Source organism: Rhynchophorus ferrugineus, unplaced genomic scaffold (assembly GCF_030347505.1).
Source record: "Rhynchophorus ferrugineus isolate W39M unplaced genomic scaffold, kcgeb_rfMv2 rfM6, whole genome shotgun sequence".
Taxonomy (NCBI): Eukaryota; Metazoa; Arthropoda; class Insecta; order Coleoptera; family Curculionidae; genus Rhynchophorus; species Rhynchophorus ferrugineus.
In genome coordinates, this window is record NW_027472585.1 from 39,672,528 (window position 1) to 39,695,392 (window position 22,865).

At 31.6% G+C, this 22,865-nt stretch overlaps 3 protein-coding genes across 6 annotated transcripts in view; 1 reads left to right on the plus strand and 2 right to left on the minus strand.

Moving 5' to 3' along the window:
- The window catches only part of sns (sticks and stones), a 209,839-nt gene that overhangs the window by 166,271 nt on the left and 20,703 nt on the right, over positions 1 to 22,865 (plus strand). For all 3 annotated transcript variants that reach the window (XM_076407495.1, XM_076407497.1, XM_076407496.1), the window contains exon 4: positions 21,878 to 22,030. In XM_076407495.1, the coding sequence (XP_076263610.1) occupies positions 21,878 to 22,030 (153 nt within the window). The remainder of the gene's footprint in view (positions 1 to 21,877; positions 22,031 to 22,865) is intronic.
- Positions 10,505 to 11,491, minus strand: LOC143198344 (ATP-dependent DNA helicase Pif1-like). The gene is made up of 2 exons (XM_076407501.1): positions 11,395 to 11,491; positions 10,505 to 11,332 (listed from the first exon to the last, which is right to left on the minus strand). Exons 1-2 carry the CDS (start codon positions 11,405 to 11,407, stop codon positions 10,698 to 10,700), a joined length of 648 nt encoding a protein of 215 aa, XP_076263616.1. The 5' UTR covers positions 11,408 to 11,491; the 3' UTR covers positions 10,505 to 10,697.
- Positions 12,370 to 13,979, minus strand: LOC143198341 (uncharacterized). Of its 2 annotated transcripts, XM_076407499.1 has the most exons (3): positions 13,690 to 13,979; positions 13,465 to 13,632; positions 12,370 to 13,375 (listed from the first exon to the last, which is right to left on the minus strand). In XM_076407499.1, the coding sequence occupies exons 1-3, from the start codon at positions 13,877 to 13,879 to the stop codon at positions 12,510 to 12,512; spliced, it is 1,224 nt and encodes a 407-aa protein (XP_076263614.1). In that variant the 5' UTR covers positions 13,880 to 13,979; the 3' UTR covers positions 12,370 to 12,509. The 2 variants fall into 2 exon arrangements, with proteins under 2 accessions (XP_076263614.1, XP_076263613.1); XM_076407498.1 differs by having other exon boundaries at positions 13,465 to 13,979.

The window sequence follows — 22,865 nt, forward strand, 5'->3', positions numbered from 1 at the left end:
TTACTGAACCAATTTCATTGAAATTATGTGTGAGTCTACCCTATACATTTTTCTATCACATTAAAGTAAAACTGTAACAAAATTTGGATTCTTACTATTTAGAAAAAAAAATAGTTTCAAGAAGCCATAATTTGGAGAAAAAGAATTGTTTATCCATGTTTTCTGACGTTCAACAATGCCAAGCTTCCAATGTATGTGATTTAGTTCTGCAAGACCAGTAATATAAAAACGTTTCAATATATGTACTAAACAAAATTTGGATTCTTACTGTTTAAAAAAATATCTCTTCTCTTTTCGAGAAACTGTCATTTAATGGAAAAGAATTGTTTTAATTTGTGTTTCCACTCAAATTGCAAAATGTTTTTAAGTAAGTTACGTTCAACAATTTTTTTTCAACTGTATGTGTTATTTAGTGCTGTAATACCTGAAATATAATTACGTGCTATTCACTGTATCAAAAATTAAACCACATGAAATTTTATTAGGTAGCTTTTCTCATAAAATTATTGCTATATAGATATAGATTAAAATAGAAACTGAAAATCTACAAGAAACGTCGTATATACCATAAAACATCAATAAACCCTTTCCGACAACTTTTAATAATATCATTACCACCCTATTACCTTTTCTCGGTCCTCCTACGCCTCTCTACTCCCATCACTTATGCCTAAAACATTTAATTTTGGAAAACTTTAAGGAAATGGAAAGACTTTTGCACGGTGCCCCATAGCTTATTCCAACTCTCAAAGTAAATCCGGAGGTTAGCGGTCCTGATTAACTCAAGGAGCCTTTTGACCAATATATAGCTGGGGGATTTTGCCGGGAATGAATTTTCTCATTTCCTGTTTTCCCGGATTCGCAAGGCAGCCAGCTCATAGGTTATAATGATGGCTGTTTCGCTCCCTTCAATAACGTCTGCATATAAAATGCAAATGAGATTCGAAATACATTTTCCTCCTATCCCAAGATGTTTCAGCTCTAAAAATATATCAGATAGAATAAGTACAAACACGCACACTTACACATACATACATTGGGGATTGTTATACACTGCCGTTCAACAGTTTTTACTTTATTTTTAGTTTACATAAAAAATCTGCAATAAATCTTATTAGTATTATAGTTTATTATTTTTATCTGTCTCCTATTTGAAAACAGACAGGTCTTTTAAGACCACAAAAGTTTTTACAGTGCCAATTGTTTATTTAATAGAATTTGTGGTTTTAGTTATTGCTTTTATACCTTGTGAATCAACCCTCAGAAAACCCAGGCCATCATTTCCATAAGAAGCGTTTTACACTGCGTTTTTCACAACTCAGTGTACTCTTTTCAAATAAAAAATTTTAAATTTGGATCCACTTTTTCAAATCCAGAAACGTTCGGGTATAGCATAGCTGCTATCTCCTCTGCTCTGCAAATATACCAGAATATATATAGCAGACTCCCAATCTCCATCAAAAGCCTGTTATGTAAGATGTTTTTACATTCCGCTTTTATCTCAGTTCTAACATTTTTCTATTTCTATTTCAAGTTTGTAATACCCAACCAGGTGGGATGGGTTCAAGTTTTCCAAAATAAGTCTCGCAGGGCCCCATGGTTTGACAGAAGTGTTAAGACTCACAGAGAAATTAGCACTTCAAGCTAAATCAAGCATTTCATGTCCCACGTTTTCTAACAATGCAAACAATATCTCACTGCCAGATCTTCAAAAAATGCTGGGCGTTTAGTGTCAGGAAACGAGATACAGAAATTAAGACCGAAATATATCTGAACATCCCAAATCTAACACAAAGCATGAATATAAGTTTGTTATAAAGCTATGGAAAGGAAATCAACGTAGGTAAATGGGTTCAGAAGGTAAATAAAAATGGTAAAATTTTGGAAATATTTTATTTAAAAAGTATTGAATAAAACGAAATAATAAAAATATAATTAATATATGTCCAGCCATTCTATTTTTATAAAAACATCATATTACACATCATTATTTTTTTATAAATAACTAGCGACTAAATTAAATACACTACAGAAAAAATATGAACGTTGTATATAAAAACATAGCGGCCCGCTCCGACTTTGCACGAGCATAAAATATATATGCCTATGTCACTCAATGAAAACATGATTAAAATCGATCCAGTATTTTTGGTTCATTCATTACTGCCCTTGGCCTGCACGCATTAAATTTGGAGTAAAACAATTCCTCTTCCCCTATACTTACTATGAAGATTTCCTGCTATCTTTGGAATATCTAAATTCATACAATTTTTATTACATTACACATTTTTAAACGCAAATTTTAAATTTGTAATATCTCCGAAAATATTTGTTTAATTTACATGCTGTAAGGAACCATATTGATCTATATTAATTGCACACTGTATTTAAGGTACTTAATTCGATAAGGATTAATGCCGTATTGCTTAAAATAGCTTCGTAAATAAGCCATTTTCTCACGTAAAAAGTAAACAATAAAAATGGTTAATGTGGGTTATCCCTAAAAGATAAACATATACCATCGCGGACTTTTTTGTAGACCTTTTTATGGTGTACAATACTGTAGTACATTAATTTGATCTAACTCGTAGGGTTAGGCAGCGTTTTTGCTAATTGCTAAATAAGCCTAAAAAATAGGTTAATTTACGACATCACGTTAGAAACCTCTAAAATTAGCAATGTTGCCTTAGTATATTATGCATGTATTATACATATAAACCTTCCTCTTGAATCACTCTATCTATTGAAAAAAACCGCATCAAAATCCGTTGCGTAGTTTTAAAGATTTAAGCGCACATAGGGATATAGGGACAGAAAAGGCGACTTTGTTTTATACTATGTATAGATTATACACAAATTTGATCAATGTTGAAACTATATATAAAGAGGGAAATAAACATTGAACATTTTTTGAAATAACACATTTTATGATGCATGTGATTGATTTTAGATTTTTTTGATTCATTGATTCATATGAAAAAAATGATTGAATAAAATGAAATAATAAAAATCATTTCTATATGCCTTTCTATTTTTATAAAAACACCATATTTATATTAATTTACATACTTGAACAATTAACAAGAACTCCAAGAATCATAGAAATAAACATTATCATAAAAAAGACCAAAATCGTTTAGATCAAACCCAGCCAATATAGTTAAAACCAAATAAACAAGCCACCACTACATATAAAAGCAGTGAAATTCTTTTAAAAAGGTTCAAGCATCAAGGCTGATGCCGCAACATTGTGACGTTTTCACGTCATACATTTAGATGACATGATTCGTTGTTTTACTGAAGGGACTATAACTTACCTGCGTTATAATCTTTTTTTAATTACATCATTATTTCCAAACTTTTGAACGATTGCATATATTATAAAACAATATATTTAATATAGATATACAAAATATATTTAAAAATCTTATGTAGACACTGACAATTTTTATGAACGTATGAAAAAGTTTAACAATAAAATCGAAAACGCCTTAATATGGAAAATGGTGGACACACTCGAAACCCTCTTCTTCGCTTAAAAATACGGTACGGCCATATATACCGAAGAGTTAATACGATCGCAAAGTTCAAATATTAGTGTTGACTTTTATATAAGACAAATTTGCTGTCAAACGAGATTTGATTTAAACTTTACCGAAGAGGAGGCAAGTTTCGATTGCGATGCGGAAGCCCGAAAAAAAGGAAACATCATGTGTGCACCTTGAAGCAAACTTTTTCTGGCTGGGATCGAAGACAAATAAAACAATGAGCCTGAACGTTGTCTCGGCTATATGGCAAATTGCTTTTCTTTTTTTGTGACACTCGTGCGGGAAATAGTTTTAAAGGACGAAAATCACAAACAGTTAAATTTCCAACCGTCTTCCATCAATATAAAATTGTCAAATAAGGACGTATTATACCGATATTGAGATTTGTCGTCAAAACGTTTATTTCTGCTTAATATTTGCTTCTTGTATTTATGTGGTTATTCATTTCAATGAGACTTGGGTCCGTAATTAGTTGTAATTACCTTTAACTTGAATATCTTGTGATATATAGTAAAACAAGTAGTTCTTCTCTTGAACATACTTCAGCTCACTAGACAAAACCTAAGTGTTTTATTCTTTTGAATCCGTGTCTCACTGGAGTATTATCGACAAATTCAGTATTGACAGTCTTCCCTCACTTCTCCTAGCGATCCTTTTGATTTTCTGAGTGATAGTTATATACCCCAAGGCCTTGCTCTAGATAATCATTCCTATAGCATTATAATACTTTATCCTAACACTTACACATCAGCAACTTAGTATGGAACTATAATGACTACTGATGGTTTTCGATTATTTTATTCGAGTTATTTTCTTCTATTTTCAATATGCTTCTATCAATGGAGTGATACAAGAAGTAGAGTAGATTTATATTGAAAATAAAAGACAATGTTAGTTATTTCCAGTTTCATTTATAGTACAGCGACAGTCGCGAGTTCGAGCCCCGCTGGGACATGGTTATAAATTAATATTTGTGTTTATCCATTAGACAAGGCTGTAAATTCGACAAGTTGCAGTTACCAGGCTGTGTGTTATGTCTTGTGGAATAATTTCTAAGTCGGTCACTCGCCAGTATGTAGGCCTAATGCAGATCGTGGTTCAGAGTCAAGGTTTTCCAGTGGTCCAGATAACCCCTAGTTGGTAAAATATTACAAACATAAGTTTACGAACTTTAAACTTAATATAAAACCTGAAATGCCTCTATATGATGTTGATTTTAATTATTTTGTAAAGAAAGACACATCAACAATGTAAAATAACCAAAACATCGACATATTATCGTATAGTCGAGAAAGGGAAACAGAATTTTCTTGGGCTGGAGCGTTTCCACTGACACCATAAATGTTCGAAAGCTTACAGCAGTTCTGGTCGAAGTAATGCCGTATTAAAATTTAAAGGTTAGTCAATATTTGAACTCATGTATAATTTAAAACTTTCTGCCAGTCTCAGAGTAACTTTATCCTCTTAGCAAAGTCGAATTCTAGACCGAAAAGGAAAGTGAATAATTTTAAGTGCGCAAAGATCCATCCCCGGTGGAATAAAGTGCGTTAGTTCGGAAATTGCGGCAACACGAAACGAAGAAACTCCCTATTTAAATTTATGTTAAGCGATTTTTGTTCAAAACATTCTTAGCATTTCAACTAGCTGATGATCAGACGCAAACCAACACACTTGTCTTTGTTTTTATTTTCTTATGAAACTAAATGTAGGCATTTTCTTTTACATTAATTTTTATTGCTTCTAAATTATAGAATTATCTAAAACAAGGCATTTTATTAAAATATATTTAGTTTGAGTTATTTATCTCTATTTTATATAGCTACTATATTTCTAACTATTCTAATGTATTTTTCTAATACATGCTCATAAATTGGCTAAATATTTTACCATATATATATTTTCGCTTTAAAAATATTACAACAACATAATTTTATTCAGCACTAAATATTTCAGTCTTAGGCACATGTATAATAGTTTGTAGGTTAGATTTGTTTTGTTTACATTTAACTCTTTTCCACGCCACCCATGAGGTAGAGTTTCTAGGTGCGTTATTTTATGTAGTGTTATCCCCTAGAGGCCTAATCCACCTAATTAACAATTGTAAATCTGAGAAACGTATTTTACTTTCTTTCGAGAGCATATTTACTTATTACGTTTAGTTCTTGTTTCCTTCGATGGTGTGTTTACTTGGCAAGTCATCTTGGTATCACTATATTTTAATTTCTTCTGCTACTACCTGTGTACACCATTCTTGATAAAATTAATCACTGAATTCTGTCTAATGCATTTACCATATCTACAAAACAGTTAGTATTCATTCTCTCCTCATACGTTCTAACCTAATGCTTATGTTTAATTTTGAACAATTACAATCATATCTGTGCACACAAATCTTTGACGCCCTACAATACCATTTTCTATAGTTATATTCAATTAATTATGTGCATAACTTTAGTTGTTTCTACTCTCATCACTCTATCTCAGGAATTTCCAGCATTGCACAGTATTATTACATATCCTGAAAGTTTTCTTCAATCACTTTCACTGTACAATTCAATCACTAAACTGTTAATTTCTAATCTGTCTAAAATATGTTCACTATTTCACCATTTATCAATTACTTCCTTTGTATGTCTTATCGAGTTCATCCAAACCGAATTAATAAATATAATGACCAACAAAATCCAACTGAATGCTATTATAACTTTTACCTTTTTCCATCAATTTTTATTGTCTTTACACTTTTTTTGTTACTGTCTTGCCAAGAGTGCCACAATGAATCATTTTGAAATATTCAAGTTCCTTATATTATTTTATGCCTTTAATTGAATTGTTTTTAAGGTAATGTCTAGAAGTTCTATTAAACCTCTCCGAGGGTTATCTTTACACCATTTGAACCATATGCCCTGTAAGAGTGTATGAAAGGATCTTACATCCCTCAAAAAGCTACATGTCCTTAGTTCTTTTATGTATACTTTCCAGAGAAACAATTTTCTCTAAAATAATTTTATTAAATTATGTTTATATCGATAAAATATTTTGTGTACTTACAGTTCTTATATATTTGGTATATTTGGTCTCGAATAGAGCGCCAATATCAATATGATCAAGATTCGTCACCCACTTTGTGTAGACGGGTTTTATTGGATTAATCTAACGTATTATTATTCCTCATTTAGTAAGCGATGTTATTCACAGTACCCACAGTAATATTTAGCACGCCAACAACCCGCTAAAAAACATTTTCAATAAAATTGTAGGACTTCACCGGCAAAAGGGGGCCTTCTTTATCTCGTATCTCGTTCGTTTTCGAAATAATCTATTAAAGCCGCAATCAATTTGTGACCTTGGGTATGTATTATTTTCGGCATTTTCAAACAAAGTAATATGATAAGGGCTAAATAATGTTTGCCGGTTTATAACCTGTAATAATTATAACTAATATTTTGAATAATTTAGCGTACATCTGACAACCGGACGGCGACCAGCTGTCAGACGTATGCAAAATTCTTGAAAGCAATAGTGATAAGAGGTTTTAACTCTTACCTGTAAATTATTGTGGCTGTATAATTAATTGTACTTTTTAGATATAGTATAATGTTAAAATGAATTATATTTGGTAACATTTTTGTTCAATTATTTTATTTAGATTAGAATTTTTTTGTATGTCAAAGCCAAACTGAATTAAAACTCAGAGTTGATGTGGCAACATTGTAATGTTTCGGCGTCACAAATATCCACGACGCATTACTAAAAAAACTTGAATAGACTATATATTCCTATGTTTTCTGTGGGCCTCTAAGATGTGTCAGAAATATACTTCTGTAGATATGTTGTGATAATGATAGTAGAATGATGTGTGGGAAGACCTTTTTGTTTATAGTAAATTGTATATCAAAACTCAAAATTACATTCAGATAGTCAAGATTACCTTTGACAGTCAATTTCACATGTTTATTTTTCCTTTTCATCTTCACGTTCCATCTTAAAACATCCAGGAACGTTTTTATTCTAAAATTTTATTCATTTTTCTAGGCAAAAGAATTAAGTTAGCACAATGTAAGATAATGTATTGAAACTATATCGTTTTTACTAGCGATTAACCTCTGTGCGATATTACACCGTCCCGTTTTATAAATCCAATTTTGTATTAATCGAAAAAAATCCTCCCATATAATGTTGGTTTAGGTTTCATTTTGTTCCGTTTAATTTCCGCCTTCTTTCCAGGCTTTTTATGGTAAATAATGTATTTGCCTGTCTCGGTCTTTTTTTTTTGCTGTTGCTTGTTCCGGATATCTGGGATTACACGATGATTAATATCAGCAAAAACAGTCTCATTCCGAAGACAAGTAAAATCAATAAAGCGGACAGATGGCGATTCGAGTTTATAGTTTAGATTGAGTATAATCCGTTAATGGTTATAAGAAGATTTCACAACGAGGTTGGTGTAGATTCAAAACTGGTGAAATGTGTTCTCTTTTTTTTAATATAAAAAAGCCGTAAAAATATTGAGCATTGAAAATTGATCAGAACTTTAGTTAATCCTACAGTGTTGTCAGAATGATCTCTGATAATCTTTTCATTATTTTTATTCTTTGAGCAGTTTCATTATCTCTACACAATTTTGAATTATGGCGATATTCTCAGCCATTAAGGAAGCCCATTACTGTTGAATATCAGTGTTACATTGATAGCTTCTAGTATCTTTATCTACAGCTATTATAATATTATTCCTAACAATATATTTGCAAGTCACAGAACATATTTAGAATAGTCTAGAATGCTTGGTACTTATCTTACCATCATATAAGGTAGATTCTTAATGAACTTGATGGGTATTTCTTAAGTGATATTGTTGACTACCCTATTTTATTGACATTTATCATTAACACAATTGTTATTTTGAAATAAATTAATGTAAAATGGTTCTATAGGCGAATTCTTTATATTTATTCCGAAACTTTTATTTTATTATCAGATATAACACATTTTGTTACTTTCTATCCTTCAAGTTTGGTTCTATTTATTTAAAATATGAAGACCACATTTCTCTCTACACTAAAAATGTATTTTTAAAGTTAAATTTGGGGAATAAGCAAATTTATATTTTTATACCCATAAATGTTTCATTTTTATAATTTTATTGTATTGAAGATTAATATACTGCTGACTAGTAAATGAAACTCTGCAAAGTTACTGAAGACAGCAATATATCACATAATATAATGAGAATGTCGAATCTCCTTCCATAATATAAAAGTTTCATTCTTCCAGGCTATTCAATTAACTTTATTTTACTAGTTTTCCAGCTAACTTTTTCATTGCTGCAAAAAATGCCAGTACAGTGAAATACTTCGTAAGTCAATAACAGTAAAAACTTGTCTCTAGTTCAAAATTAAATGAACTTTAAAGCGCACTAAAATTTTAATATCAAAATCAGAGACATCGACTAATATTTACTCTTTTATTTATTCTGTAACTCGAAAAAGTTATTAGTTTTCTTATATTTATGATGTTCCCAGATAAAAACGTCGCAAACAAAGAAAACGAAATGCTGGTACGGCATTGTCAGGGCGAAGTTCGCTTTTTGTCAACAGTCGCAGACAAATAACTCATTTCGGGCGAGACATAATTCGTAAATTTGTAATTAATTACCCGGACGGACATTTAATAGACAAACTATGTCATTTAGAAGTTTCCGATGGCCAAAACAACGAAGTAAATAATGTTTGCAAACAATCTTCTGTAGCCTCAGGTCTAATTTCAGAAGAAACTATGAACACAAGAATGCTTTCTTTATTGAAATATTTTTGATAGTCATATAACTTTTTTCCGTCAAATTACAGTTATTCGAATAAACGACAATTTTAGTTATCATTTTTTTCTACTCCAACCTTTCAAAAAATTTTAAAGATGACGAAATCTCTCTTTATAGTTTTACTTTGATACAATAAATAATATATAGCTTATATTTCAAATAAATATGTTTAGTACAACTTGATATATAGTCGAAAGTAATTTAAATTTTGTAAAATTCTCTTAAGAGCATCGAGTTAGTTACGAACCGGCTGTTAGTTAATAAAAACTAGTTCTCTCGTCGTCGTAGGAGTACTTCTTCGCTAGTTATTGTAGCAAACTGCCTTTAGAGTCCTTTTATTTGATTGTTTTTGTTGATTCATTTTGTACCCTGGTTGCTCACAACTGACTGACACAACTAGAAATTCTTGGGAATTAATGAAGCACTTTACTTTGCGCTAATTACAATTAAGTGAACCAAGGCTTCATTGAACCAGATACTTCATTTGTGTCTTTTTAACTAGACTTCTCGACCGTGAATCAAGAATTGTGAATTTATTGAATGAATTAGAACCCTTTTATGTCTTCCAACCAATGGCAATTTATGAAGGTTTTTCCATATTCCAAAAAGCCAGAGACCAGGTAGCGGTAACAAAACGTGATTAAACACTAGACGAAAATCTGCCAGGAAGACTCAAAATACCACCATAAAGCTATAAAAATGCAGATATTATAAAAATGCTATTTTGGGAAATAACTATTAGAATTTTATAAACATAATTAACAATTTTACTCATTTATCCCTCTGACATCCTTAACACTGGCTTAGAGATGCTACTTCTCTAAAACAACTAGAACTCGAAAAATAATTTAAGGACATATTCATAGAGTTAATTTTTTTGGTTCCAAATTTCTTGACTAAAATTTCTAGAACCCCATAAGATTAGAAACATACTTCAAATACATAATATGTTAATTTTAAAGTACGCTGAAATTATATAATAATACTAGCTGACCCGACAGACTTCGTCCTGTCAAAAAGATTTGTAATGTGGCAGTTTTTGTGCCTACGTATTTTAAAAAATTCTCCTGAACAGAACCATCACCCTGGTGATAGGGCGTTGTGAATAAAAAATAATTAAATAAAACATATATAAGGATTGAAAAGTAAGTAATCGCTTTATTGTTAATCATGTGAATCATAATTATTATTATTATTATCATTATATTGCTTTGTGGTATACGATGTTTTTTGTTTGATTACCTGGCGCATAGATAAACAAATCTGATGGTTTTCCAACACGGGAACAGGCAACATACAATTGACCATGTGAGAAACATGGGTTTTCTAGATTAATACCACAAACACTTAATGATTGCCCCTGGGACTTGTTTATAGTCATAGCAAAAGCAAGCCGTCAACATGTCTATAGGAAATTTGCCATTACCAATGTCAATGAGTTGTTTAGAGAATATGTTTCCAGATTGGTCATTTTGCAACTCGACACGCATATTCTTGCTTAAATGAAGTACTTTAACATGTTTCCACAAATTGGAGGACTTTAGACATGCATTGAGTTCATCAGCTGGCGTTGATCGTGGAATCACTGGCAATGTTTGACGAAAATCTCCTGCTAATAAAATCATTGCACCACCAAATCGGTTATTATTGCTACGTAGATCTTTTAAGGTTCTGTCTAAAGCCTCCAAAGATTTTTTATGTGCCATCGTGCATTCATCCCAAACAATCAATTTACATTGCTGCAAAACCTTTGCCATTGCAGAGTTCTTCGAAACGTTGCAGGTTGGAGTTTCATTGCTTTGCATATTTAATGGCAATTTTAGTGCTGAATGGGCTGTTCGACCACCTTCAAGCAAAGTTGCTGCGATTCCCGACGAAGCGAGTGCAAGTGCAATTTTATTTTGTGAGCGAATTGTTGCTAATATTAATGAAATAAAAAAAGTTTTTCCTGTACCACCAGGTGCATCTAAGAAATAAATCCCTCCAGTTTCATCATTTGTTACTTTCATAAGAGTTTCAAATACATACTTCTGTTGTTCATTTAACAGTGGAAGATTTGTTTGAATTTATTCTTTCAAAGCGTTGAGATCATACAGTCTTTCTCGATGCAACTCTTGGTTAAAAGCGTCATGCATTGGACGATTGGGCGCGGTCAGGCCTAATTGAATTAATAGTTTGTTTGACATTATCAAGCACATGTCCTCAATTGAAATCAATGCTTCATTGTAAATTTCTTCACTGATTTGTATATTTGGATTTCCCATTCTATTCCGTATTTGATACAAAATATCATCACACATATAATCTTTGTACTTCATCCACAAATCAATTGGGTTTGATGGGAAGCATGTAGATATGATTATAGAAAACAATGTTCGTACTTGATGAGCGTGTGATGATATTACAGCATCATTGAGAGTTTGATCCCAATGAGCGTTATTTTCAAGCAATTGCAAACGTTGACAGGCTTCTCTGTAGGATCCACACAATTCATCATCAACATTTCCTAACTATTAGAATGATGTTGGGCCACGTACATTGACTAATAGCAGTCGTAAATAAAAACATTCATCATTGCTTGGATGTACTGAATAAATCCGGCCAATCGCATCGGTGGAATATACATCTGTATATCCTGGAACTGGTTTTCCTTGTTTCCGTCGTATAAATCTCCTTGAGGATTGATTCCAGGTATAATATTTTGGCATTTCAGAATATAGCAATGTTTGTGCGAAATCATCGTTTTGGCATGTCTCAAAAAAACTGGTTAATGTAGTAGATGGTGGCTGAGCAGCTCTTTGTACTGCGTTCTGTGCTGTAAAATACACTCTTTGTCCATTTTCTAAATGCACAGCTAAGTGAACAACAGAAGGGTGTCTCTCATGAATAGGAAAAGAAAATATTCGCCAAACTGCTTCATTACTACTGACATAGCGGCCCATTTGGTATTGGGTAACTTCATCATTAGAATTCTCTGCACCAATTCCAATCACAGCCATATCACTCCCTTTGGTTACATATTTGCAAATGTATTTAATCGATTTCACTGAATGGCAAGATTCAACGTTGATGTGTGCTTTGAATGTCTTTGATAAAATGGGTGAATATGGAACAATCCAACGATTATCTATTTCAATATCTTGTTAATTTAATTTGACAATTGTTGATTTTCCATTGTCTGCTGTCGATCTGCGACGATACAATGGATAACCGTCATTACCAGTAATTGTTTCCGATATTAATGTCCGTGGATATCGTTTTGAACATTTACCATCCATCATACACGGTGAATTTTGATTAAGAGTTCCACAGGGACCATGTATCATGTTTTTGATAACTACCTCATGCAATCCAGGATCTACTTGTACATTAGGGATTTCAGCTGATATCACTGCATCAAGTTCATTTGGCCTTATCTTTTCAACCAACCAAATCAAAATGTGTGCATGTGGCAATCCTCGTTTCTGCCACTCCACAGAATACATCCAGCAGCGTGTCTCACCAAACACATTATGTTTTACGATGAAATTCATTAAAGATTTCAACTTTTGTCTAAAGACTCTGGCTGTAATATCATGACGATCAATGGATGATTTCCCAGGTAATAACTCCTGCTTAATTTCTATCCATTGCGGATTGAATGTAAATGTGATGAACAAATCTGCTGTACCATAATGACGAACATACGACATGGCATCTTGAGCATATTCGTGCATATGCCGAGGGCTTCCGATGTATGTTGCTGGAAGAATAGTCATCCGACCGACATTCTGTGCATTTCCATCAGTATTAATCGCATCTCGAAGGTGAATATACTCTTCAGATCGGAGTTTGGTTTGATTCAACCTGATGAATGTTAATCTCTCCGTTTCAATTTTAACATACATGTCATCAACATATTTGTGATATAATCGCCGACATTTCAATATGTGATTATCTGCATTTTCCCGAATCATTAGGCGGTATGAATAATAGTTCATTGAACTGACTTTTTTGTTGGTTTCAGAACCTGTAAACAGATTTTGTTTTAATAACATTCAAATACATAATATAGTGACTGAGATATTATCGCCATAGCTAAACTAATATTTTAGTTACCTGTAATGGGATTTATCATTTTTATTGATAAATCGTAGCCATCTTCACCTTGCCAAAATATAATGGGATATTGCAGTGCATCATATGAGCGGTGTGTTTCCTTTATAGGTTGTAATTGAAAATTCCGACGATGTAAAACAATATCACGGGATTCCAAGTTTTCTCCAACTACAACGATAGCAACTTCATCAATAGTTGGTGCATTAAAACGTCTTGTATGTTGACCTGCAGGTGTTTTATCAGCTCTGATTACAATTTTGTGATTATCGGATGGCATCAGATCCAGGGCAGTTTTAAACAATATAATCAATTGATTGTGTTGATGAAATAAAGTTTGTAATTGTTCTACAATAGACCTTTTTACTAAATTGTTATGTGCACAACGCAGATCAATTTCTTGTGGTGAATTGCCCATAAAATAAATTTGCAGGAATTTGTTGTCGCTATCTGACACTGGTAACAGTGAACCTGCTCTGTGATATATTTGCCCTTGTATCTGTAAATAAAAAAAATATTATGGTGTGGTATAAATTAATGGATTGTCAATGATCAAACTTAAATAATATTTGATCTTAAAAAGTATATATTTAGTTTTAACTAATATCTATCAAATATAAAATATAATAAAAGTGTCACTGAAACTGAATCACCATATAATATGATGACTAAGTGATATATTTCGTAATGATTAAGAAATTGAAGATTAGTAACACATCTTAACTTTGGTGACAGAAAATTTTGTTCGCTAAAATAATTATGAGTAACTGCTATAATACATACCTTGAAAGTTGGCATAAAATTTTCCCGAACTGCATTTGTTGCCCCAAATGAAGTCATTTGAAAGCAATTGTTATATTGTTGAATATGTGTCAAAAAGTGTATAGAATCTGTTCCTATTCCTGAAACCAATGAGTACAATGGTTCTGGTGGTGGATCCAATTGTATCAATTTCACTTTACCATTTGCGCAACACAATCCATTGGCATCGTTTTTGTATTTTAATGCCTTACAGTGTGAGCAAACCAAGTTCATAGAACCAATAACAACACATTGGTAGTTACTGTAGTCAATTGACACATCGTAACTGAAAGCAGCTGGATTCAAACTTGCGCGATTATTAGTTGAATGTCGCGCTCGCGCTTCACGCGTTTGTGATATCCGAATTCTTTCACGTTCATTTCCGTCGTCACGTTCTTGTGCAGTACGATTAGATCGGTAATTAGCTTGGTTTATAGCATTTCTGGTTCTTCTACCTAAATTGCTTCGTCTTATAGGAGGCATATCAAATATAAATTATTTTTTCACTAATCACGAACTAAACAAACACTAACTAACTAAACACTCTGCACAAAACACGATATACGAATTTGTTTCGTGTATCACTTGACAATTCATCTGTCATCTGTCAAAAGTCATCTGTAACAGACAACTTTTTTTTTTAAATTTGATATGACTTGAACTCAAATCCTTTTAAGCCGTACGAATTGTTTTATTTATTTAAAATTTGAATTAAATTTTAAACAAATAAAAAATTTTAAATAAATAAAACAATTCGTACGGATTAAAAGGATTTGAGTTCAAGTCATATCAAATTTAAAAAAAAAAAGTTGTCTGTTACAGATGACTTTTGACAGATGACAGATGAATTGTCAACTGATACACGAAACAAATTCAAACAAAAAGGGCTATTTTTAGGGTTTTTCCAGCAATAATTCTAATTTTTCTCGCCGTAAAAACCATCCCTGAACTTCAACGAACATTTTAAAAAAAGATTTGGCCAAATTGGTCCAGGCGTTGTTGAGTTATGCGCTTAGGAACATATTTTGCGATTCATTTTTATATATAAGATAATAAATCACATGAGAATATACCAGAGTTTTATGATGTAATATTATAATCATAAGAATAAGTATAAATATCTCACATTTATTCATGATCTTAAACTTATTATGGCAAACCGGAATCAATTAGCAGTCAAAGCAATAAAAAAAATAGAAAAAACTTACTCTGAACATCACAAGAGGTACAAGGATGACCTTAGACCCAAGAATAATACTTTCCAAAGTAAATTATGTTTCAGTTCCTAAAATGTTGAGACATTTTATGTATTTAACGAACACAAATCCCTAAATTGATTAATAACGTCGAAATTTCAATTTCAACATAATTCACAATCGCCAAATATTTAGTCCCCTATTTAATTTTTGAGACGTCGTAAAAGATTAATAGCTCTCTAGACTTTAGGAGTTTTGTTATTTCTGGAAACGAAATATAAAATGACAACAATGTAAATGAACGAGGAATCTCGTCGAGTCAGAAGTTCTAGAGAACTTCTTTTTCTCGTACTTCGCGCTATTCTTAGTGATATAATTTTAATTATTTCGACTCGGATGACATCGCAACTTTCCATGAGCAGCTTTCACTTAAAACCTTATATTTTATGTGAGATGAAGGCCAATATTGTGTATGTAATATATCATATATGTATTTTAATAGGTTTTTCCCTGAATACGCATATGAGCTTAAGAATCCTCCTAAAATGTTTCCGTTAGATTGTTAGATTATAATCGAAATATTATTTAATTCTAATATATTTTATAATTTATTAATTATTATTTATAATTATAAAATGGCAAAGGTAATAGTAAAAAAACTATTAATTTAATTGAAAAACTTTTGTATTTAAAAGAAAGAAGCGACTTGTTGAACGGCGATACAAAACGAGATTCAGGATTTTATATTTTAGAAAATAGACCAAACACTTGAAATGTTCAAAATATAGAAAGAAACTATTAATTTCGATAGATTGTCTAGTCGTAAGCTTTGACACTGCTTGTTTTATTTCTTCTCTTCCCCTTTTCAGCAATACTTCTCGCAATGTTACTATAATTATTCCAGTCCTGAGACAATTTGTAATTAATAATCCAAGAGAGCATTTAATATTACAGCGATGACACCGGAAACTTTCTATAACTGAAACGAAAAAAAAAACTATAAAATCGAGTTTCAGTGCCCGGGAAATGGAGAAGAAAATAAAGGAGAAAGATAAGTTTTACAACTGCTACTCGCTTGCACTTTATAATTTTATTTTCCTCTAGTTGTCGATAGCAAGAACTTCTTAAGTTTTTCGTTTTTGTTAAAACCATTTACATTGTTTTCTATTTGTCCAATTGGACACGTTGTTTATTCGTAAAGTTAACTAGTAAATATGTTAAATACACCAGTATATATTTGAGTAGGTTTCAAAACAGTCCGTGCTTTTGTACGAGTTTTTATTTTTCTTTTGTCTCATAATTCTAAACTATATTATTTGCATTTCTTCATAACTTTATTACGTTTTATGAATTAAGTCAAAAGTATGTGAAATAACCAGTACATAGTTAAGTGGGATAAAAAAAGTATGTTATCTTACCAGAATTCTTTTTCTCATAATACAAGAATATATGATTTGCATTTCTTCATTATTTTATTAATCATTTCTTTATTAAATTTTATAAGTTTACTGAAAAGTATGTTAAATACACTAGTATTATGTTTCAAGACAGTATGTTCGTTGTTACTAGTTTTCTTTATTTTCGCGTGGCTCACAATATAAGAATATATGATTGGCATTTCTTCATTATTTTATAAATTATTACTTTATTTCATTTTATAAGTTAACTAAAAAATGTTAATATTAAATAATTAAATACGCAAGTTCATAGTTGTGTAGGTTTTAAAAATAATATGGATCTTGGTACCAGTTTTTAATTTTCTTTGTCTCATAATACAAGAATATGATTCATCATTATTTTATGAATTATGATTTTACTATATTTTACAGTAAAGTTTAAATTCTATATGTTTCTTAATAGTTAAACTGGTTCTCAAATACACTAATTGCTTCTAAGCTAATATAGAATGCACCTCTTTAACATCAATATTGACTATTCTGCATACCTTAAAATTAGTAGTACAGCATTATCATGTTATTAAATATAAATAATAAAATAAAAATTTCCGTTAAAAACTGTTTTAATACAAATTTGTATTCTTAATGAATATATTACATTAATAATATAATAAGAGGGTATTTTAACGACATATAATTATATCTTTAACAGTAAGATGAAGTTTATTCGTATAGTGGGCAGCAAAGTCCAGCAAACGCCGTATATTCTAATACGACAAAACCTTTCACATGCAGATTTATTCTGTGTAAGCTTACGTGCGTAGACCCCTCGAAGGCACTTATGAATTATATTTATCCTGTGTAACGTATCCCGCGCGTCTTCTACGTGGGCCGAATACACAATTGCCTATATTAGAATCATTTGCATGCGAACAAAAGAGTTTTTGGAAGATTTAAGAGGGCAGTTTTTGCAGTTGCGGTTTTCTAAAGGCCCTTTTACATGTTCCGACACAAATCAGCTACCCTACGGGGCTAAAATTGTGCAGATCGAGGTATGGATAGTTCCGTCGATATATTTTACGCTCTTATTTATCAATTTTATTGAGGTTACATATATGTTATCATTATATTAAATAGGGCGTATTCACCATTTTAATCAAAGTTCACCTTCACCATTTTAGGAGAATTTATACCTTATAAGCTTCAAATATGTATACGTAAAGGCGAATCTTCTTCGTTATAACAGTATCTAATATTGAATTCGGAACAAAGTAATTCGGAACCATTTAATTTAGTCACGTACGCTCCGAAAGCATAATAAATGAATCTGTAACGAAGCCGGGCCCGCACAACAAACACGGCCACTCGTTTCACTTATTTAACCTTAATCCAGACAAGGAGGCTAGGAGGAAAAAATCGGAAAGAAAAACGTTCAAATGTAAAATTTCATCTCCGGAATTAAATCCTTTTTCGTAGATCTAGTGGTAAATATAGAGCGGTGCAGAGAGAAGTCCGCTTCGTTGGAGCTCTTTGTGGTCTATCGCGCGGAGCCGGATTTTTTTTCTCGGGGCAAATTTAATGTTTTGTAATTAAAGGGCGGGGATTGGCCGCATGGAATGACGTAGGTCCGCAGTAAGTTATTTTGTCTTCGTTGAGATTAGGTTATTTTTTATTTTTTTATCAAGTCATCTGACAGATACAGTGGGTTGGTACGAAAGTATTTTTAGCATTAAGGCAGATATAATATAGGTAGTTTTTATTAACATATCCATCTACTAATAATAACTCTTGGTTTTTCTTCAATAACATGACCTTTGTCACGCTGCATTAGACCTTTTCATAGTAAATTGAACTCATACCATTCATAAACCGTATTATTCACCTGATTTAGCTTCGTCAGACTTCTGGTTATTAGGTCAAATTGTGAGTTTAGAAACAGTGTTCCAGTCGTTCCAGATCTCAATAACGAAAACTGGTGAAAAATTGACATAAATACGTGGTAGCTGAGGGAAAGAACATTTTTTATGGTTTTACTATTTTTATTATATTGTTTTGTCAGGTCTGATGACAATATTATGGCTTCAGATCAATCAGATATTAGATGGCAACCAATCCAATGCTATTTTGAACATTTCCATTAAACTATTGTTATGATGAAAAGTCATATAGTTTATATAAACATTTCTTGGACTCCCTCATATATTTTAAAACCAAAATTAGTCGAAACGGTCCAACCGTTCTCGAGTTTTAGCGAGACTAACGAACAGTTATTCAGTTTTACATAGTCCGTGATATAAATATGTATTTATATATTAATTTTTACGACATTTTGTACAAATATATAACTAGTATACTATCTCGTGAAACGAATTGCACGAAAACGAATAGTCTAAAGCCGTATTGCCCGTTTTTATGGTACACCAATCGAGTTTTATAACCAAACAAGACGTCAGGTGATAGCGATCGTCTCGCGAGGACCGCCAAAAATCATAAACCCGGTCCGTACACGTTCGCCCGAATTAATTTGGTCCATAAAAGCGCCGTAAAGTCGAAATATTTAGTTAAGGTATCTACGACGATCTTAATAAAACCGGAAAACTCTTATTAGCCTGCGGACCAATTTCAATTTCAATTCCGCGTCAAACGACGACGACGACCAAGAAAACGTTAATGAATATTTGTTTCATGTAATTATTATTTTTGGCCGGGCTGCCGCCTTTAATTAACGCTATGTGTGTTTCATTAAGTCAATTGAATTTTCGACTAGAACGTTACAGTTAATGGAAACGGTTTCAGTCGGAAATTTTAACGGCTTCAATTCTGTTTGCGGTTTTTTTCTCCCTTTGTTATTTACTTGATTGAGATCGAGGAAACCTCGCAAAGGCAACTGAAAATAATCGTTTCGTTTCCATAGCCTCTCAATAATGAGAAAAAACAGCAACAAACGTATACAATTTGTTGTGTATGGCGTGGTGGAACCGTAAAAACTACTTATTTTTTCATTTCAATTAGTAATTTACTTAATAAAGGAAGAAAATAACTAACTGATTGTCATCTTTCATCGATGGAACATTTTGTAATTTGAAAAAATAAAGTGGTCACTAGGATAAAACAACAATTATCATACTGATAAAATGTTAATGTGAATTTCAACTTTGATTTTCCTATTTCTCTCCAAGACCATCGTAGCCTTTACTGTCCAATTTTTGACTGTTTTGTTTAATGAAATGTATATTATTATATTATTGCAACTCAGAATATGTGCGAATCATAAAAATCCTTTTAAATGATTTGCAAGTTTTATATTAATTCACCAAATCCAAAAGAAAATATATTTTAGCAACAAACAATTTTTATTGTCACACTTTCCGAAATTTTCACCAAAAACATTTGAATTTTCCATTTGAATCTTGAGCCAAGTAAACTTTTATTTGCAAAGAACTTTTAATTTGATTCTTTAATGTAAAGAAACCTGTAGACCAAATACATTAATTCTCTTTAGAAGCTCATATAATGACTGAAATGAATCACATGTGAAATAGAGTAATGAAATAATAATATAACCTAGTCGGGAAAAGAATGTGTGAACATTAAATCACACCTCTCATTTTGTACCCTTAAAATCAATAAATCAAAGACCCATTTTAGTTATCAGTCCCAACCACGTCTCCACATTGAAAAAAATTGTATTAATCTAACTGAAAAATCCAGACATTTTCTTTGTATCTGCTGGAATTTTTCGAATATACTTATAATACGCTCACTATATCTATTTCTTAAAATTAAAATTAATAATTCATGGCTTTAAGTCTTCTCTATTAATAATTATTTATCACACCGAAAGAAAAATACAAGCTCACTAAATAAAGCAAAAAAAATCGTAGGTTTTTCATCAGTTTATTGTTGATAAATATTTTCTTTTAAGAATCATTTCCAACAGTTTCCTTATATTGGAAAGTGTGGGAGGGTTATCCCTAAATAAAGGTCTTAAATTTATAACTCAATAAAATCCATCCTTGCTATTGTCACTTTTTTTGTGTGCTAAAACGCCTACTAGTATTAGAATACTCCAATTTATTTTAAGAGTTTAACAATAACAAGCTATTTATATTTTTAACTATTTTTTCTTTTTTTGTGAAACGAATTATGAATACCATTAGCATTGCTATATATTCAGTTAATGCAAATAACATTACGTTAAATAAGATGCATCGCAGATCAGACACAAAATCAAGGAACTGTTCTAGATAAAAGATACTCCCAAATTTACATAACTCTGCATTTTTCCACCGAGCACTCTGTAAAATTCTTTACAGTAATTTAATAATAACTAAATAGTTCTAAGGAGTACTAAAGATATTTGGAGTCCGTAAAAGCAATATGGAAAATATTTAGAGGTTAACTTTATACATAAAGAAAATCCACCAAATACTTTTTACAATAATTTCTTAATTTGCAATTTTCCACTAAGTACACTGTATAATTCGTTTTAGCAATTTGATAATAACTAAATAGTTCTAAAGAGTACTACAGTTCTTTTCCATTAGTTTATTGTTGATAAATATTTTCTTTTAATATTTCTTAAACAGTTTCTTGAGAGAACAACAAGATAGAAAACACTTAATAAAATCCACAAAGATTAGGAAAATTTTAGCAATTAAATAAATTTTTACAATTATACTTTATTCAATTATATTTCGAAATTTGCATTTATCCATTGAACATACTGTATAATTCGTTTTAGTACTTACGTTTTAGTACGATGACTAAATATTTCTCAAGAATACTGAAGATGTAAGTCATAATAACTAAATATTTAGACATAAAAAAGAAACGCTACAAGTTATTAACATCGTTATTTATTAGATATCTGTCTGATATTATGGAGATCTGCCTGTGGGTTTGCTGGCCAAACCGGGACAATTTTAGGTCGGTGAAAATAAATGCGGTTGCTTGGTTGACGATCGTCGACCCAAAAGAATCCGTAAAATAATCGGACTGACGTGAGTTTTTCTGTTTCAGCTCCTCCGTCCTCGGTGGAAATCCTCGACCACCGACATAATTCCAAAATAGAAATAAAGGAGAATCAGGAGTTCCATTTGGAATGTCGTGTCCGCAACGCCAAGCCGGCAGCGAAGATTGTCTGGTACAGAGGCAACGTCGAAATTAATATACGTAAGTTTAGTGCTCGACAGCTTAACCGGCCTGAAGACGTTTGCCGTAAAATGAACTTTTCACTCGCATTTTATTTACAACTCGCCCGATTTTGCTCACTAAGTAGGCTCCATTAGAATGTTATTAAAACCCCGCCATTACCTGATGATGCTAAAGTTTAAACCTCCTTTAGTTTATGGTTTCATTTAACACGAACTCACAGAGATACATTAGACAGTAAATTAAAGTGTGTTTATTAACATACGTTGTTCACTGGTTTCGAAACTTCATTCGCTACATTAAAAACATTTTTATTTAAATGTTACTTACTCTATACCTGATGTAGAAGAAACTAAAGGATTATGAAGATATTTGGTGTAAATTGATAATACCTAGCTCAGGAAATCAAATAGCTAATAATTTTATTCACTGATGAAGCCATTTTAATAATATTTGGCACAATTGAAACTGGAAAAGCCAGCATATAGTATATTCAATAAAACAGTGAACTCACGTCATCTAAATATATGTTGTTAAAACGTCGCATGAACTTCGGTGTTAGTTTACTTTGGCTTAGACCTATAACAAAATTCTATTGGAAATAACATAATGAAACAAAAGCAGCATTATTAAAGGACCTTATTAGTTAATTATACAGTCACAATAGTTTGTAGGTTAGACTCTTTTCTCTCTGTTAACTGTTAACTTTTTTCCACATCACCTATGAAGTAGAGTTCTAGGCGCATTTTTGATACTATTGTGACAGTATATACTGAAGATCTAGTCCAACTAATTAATAGTTAAAACCAAGTAATGTATTTTAGTTTCATTAGAGGCCATAGTTACCTTTTTTATT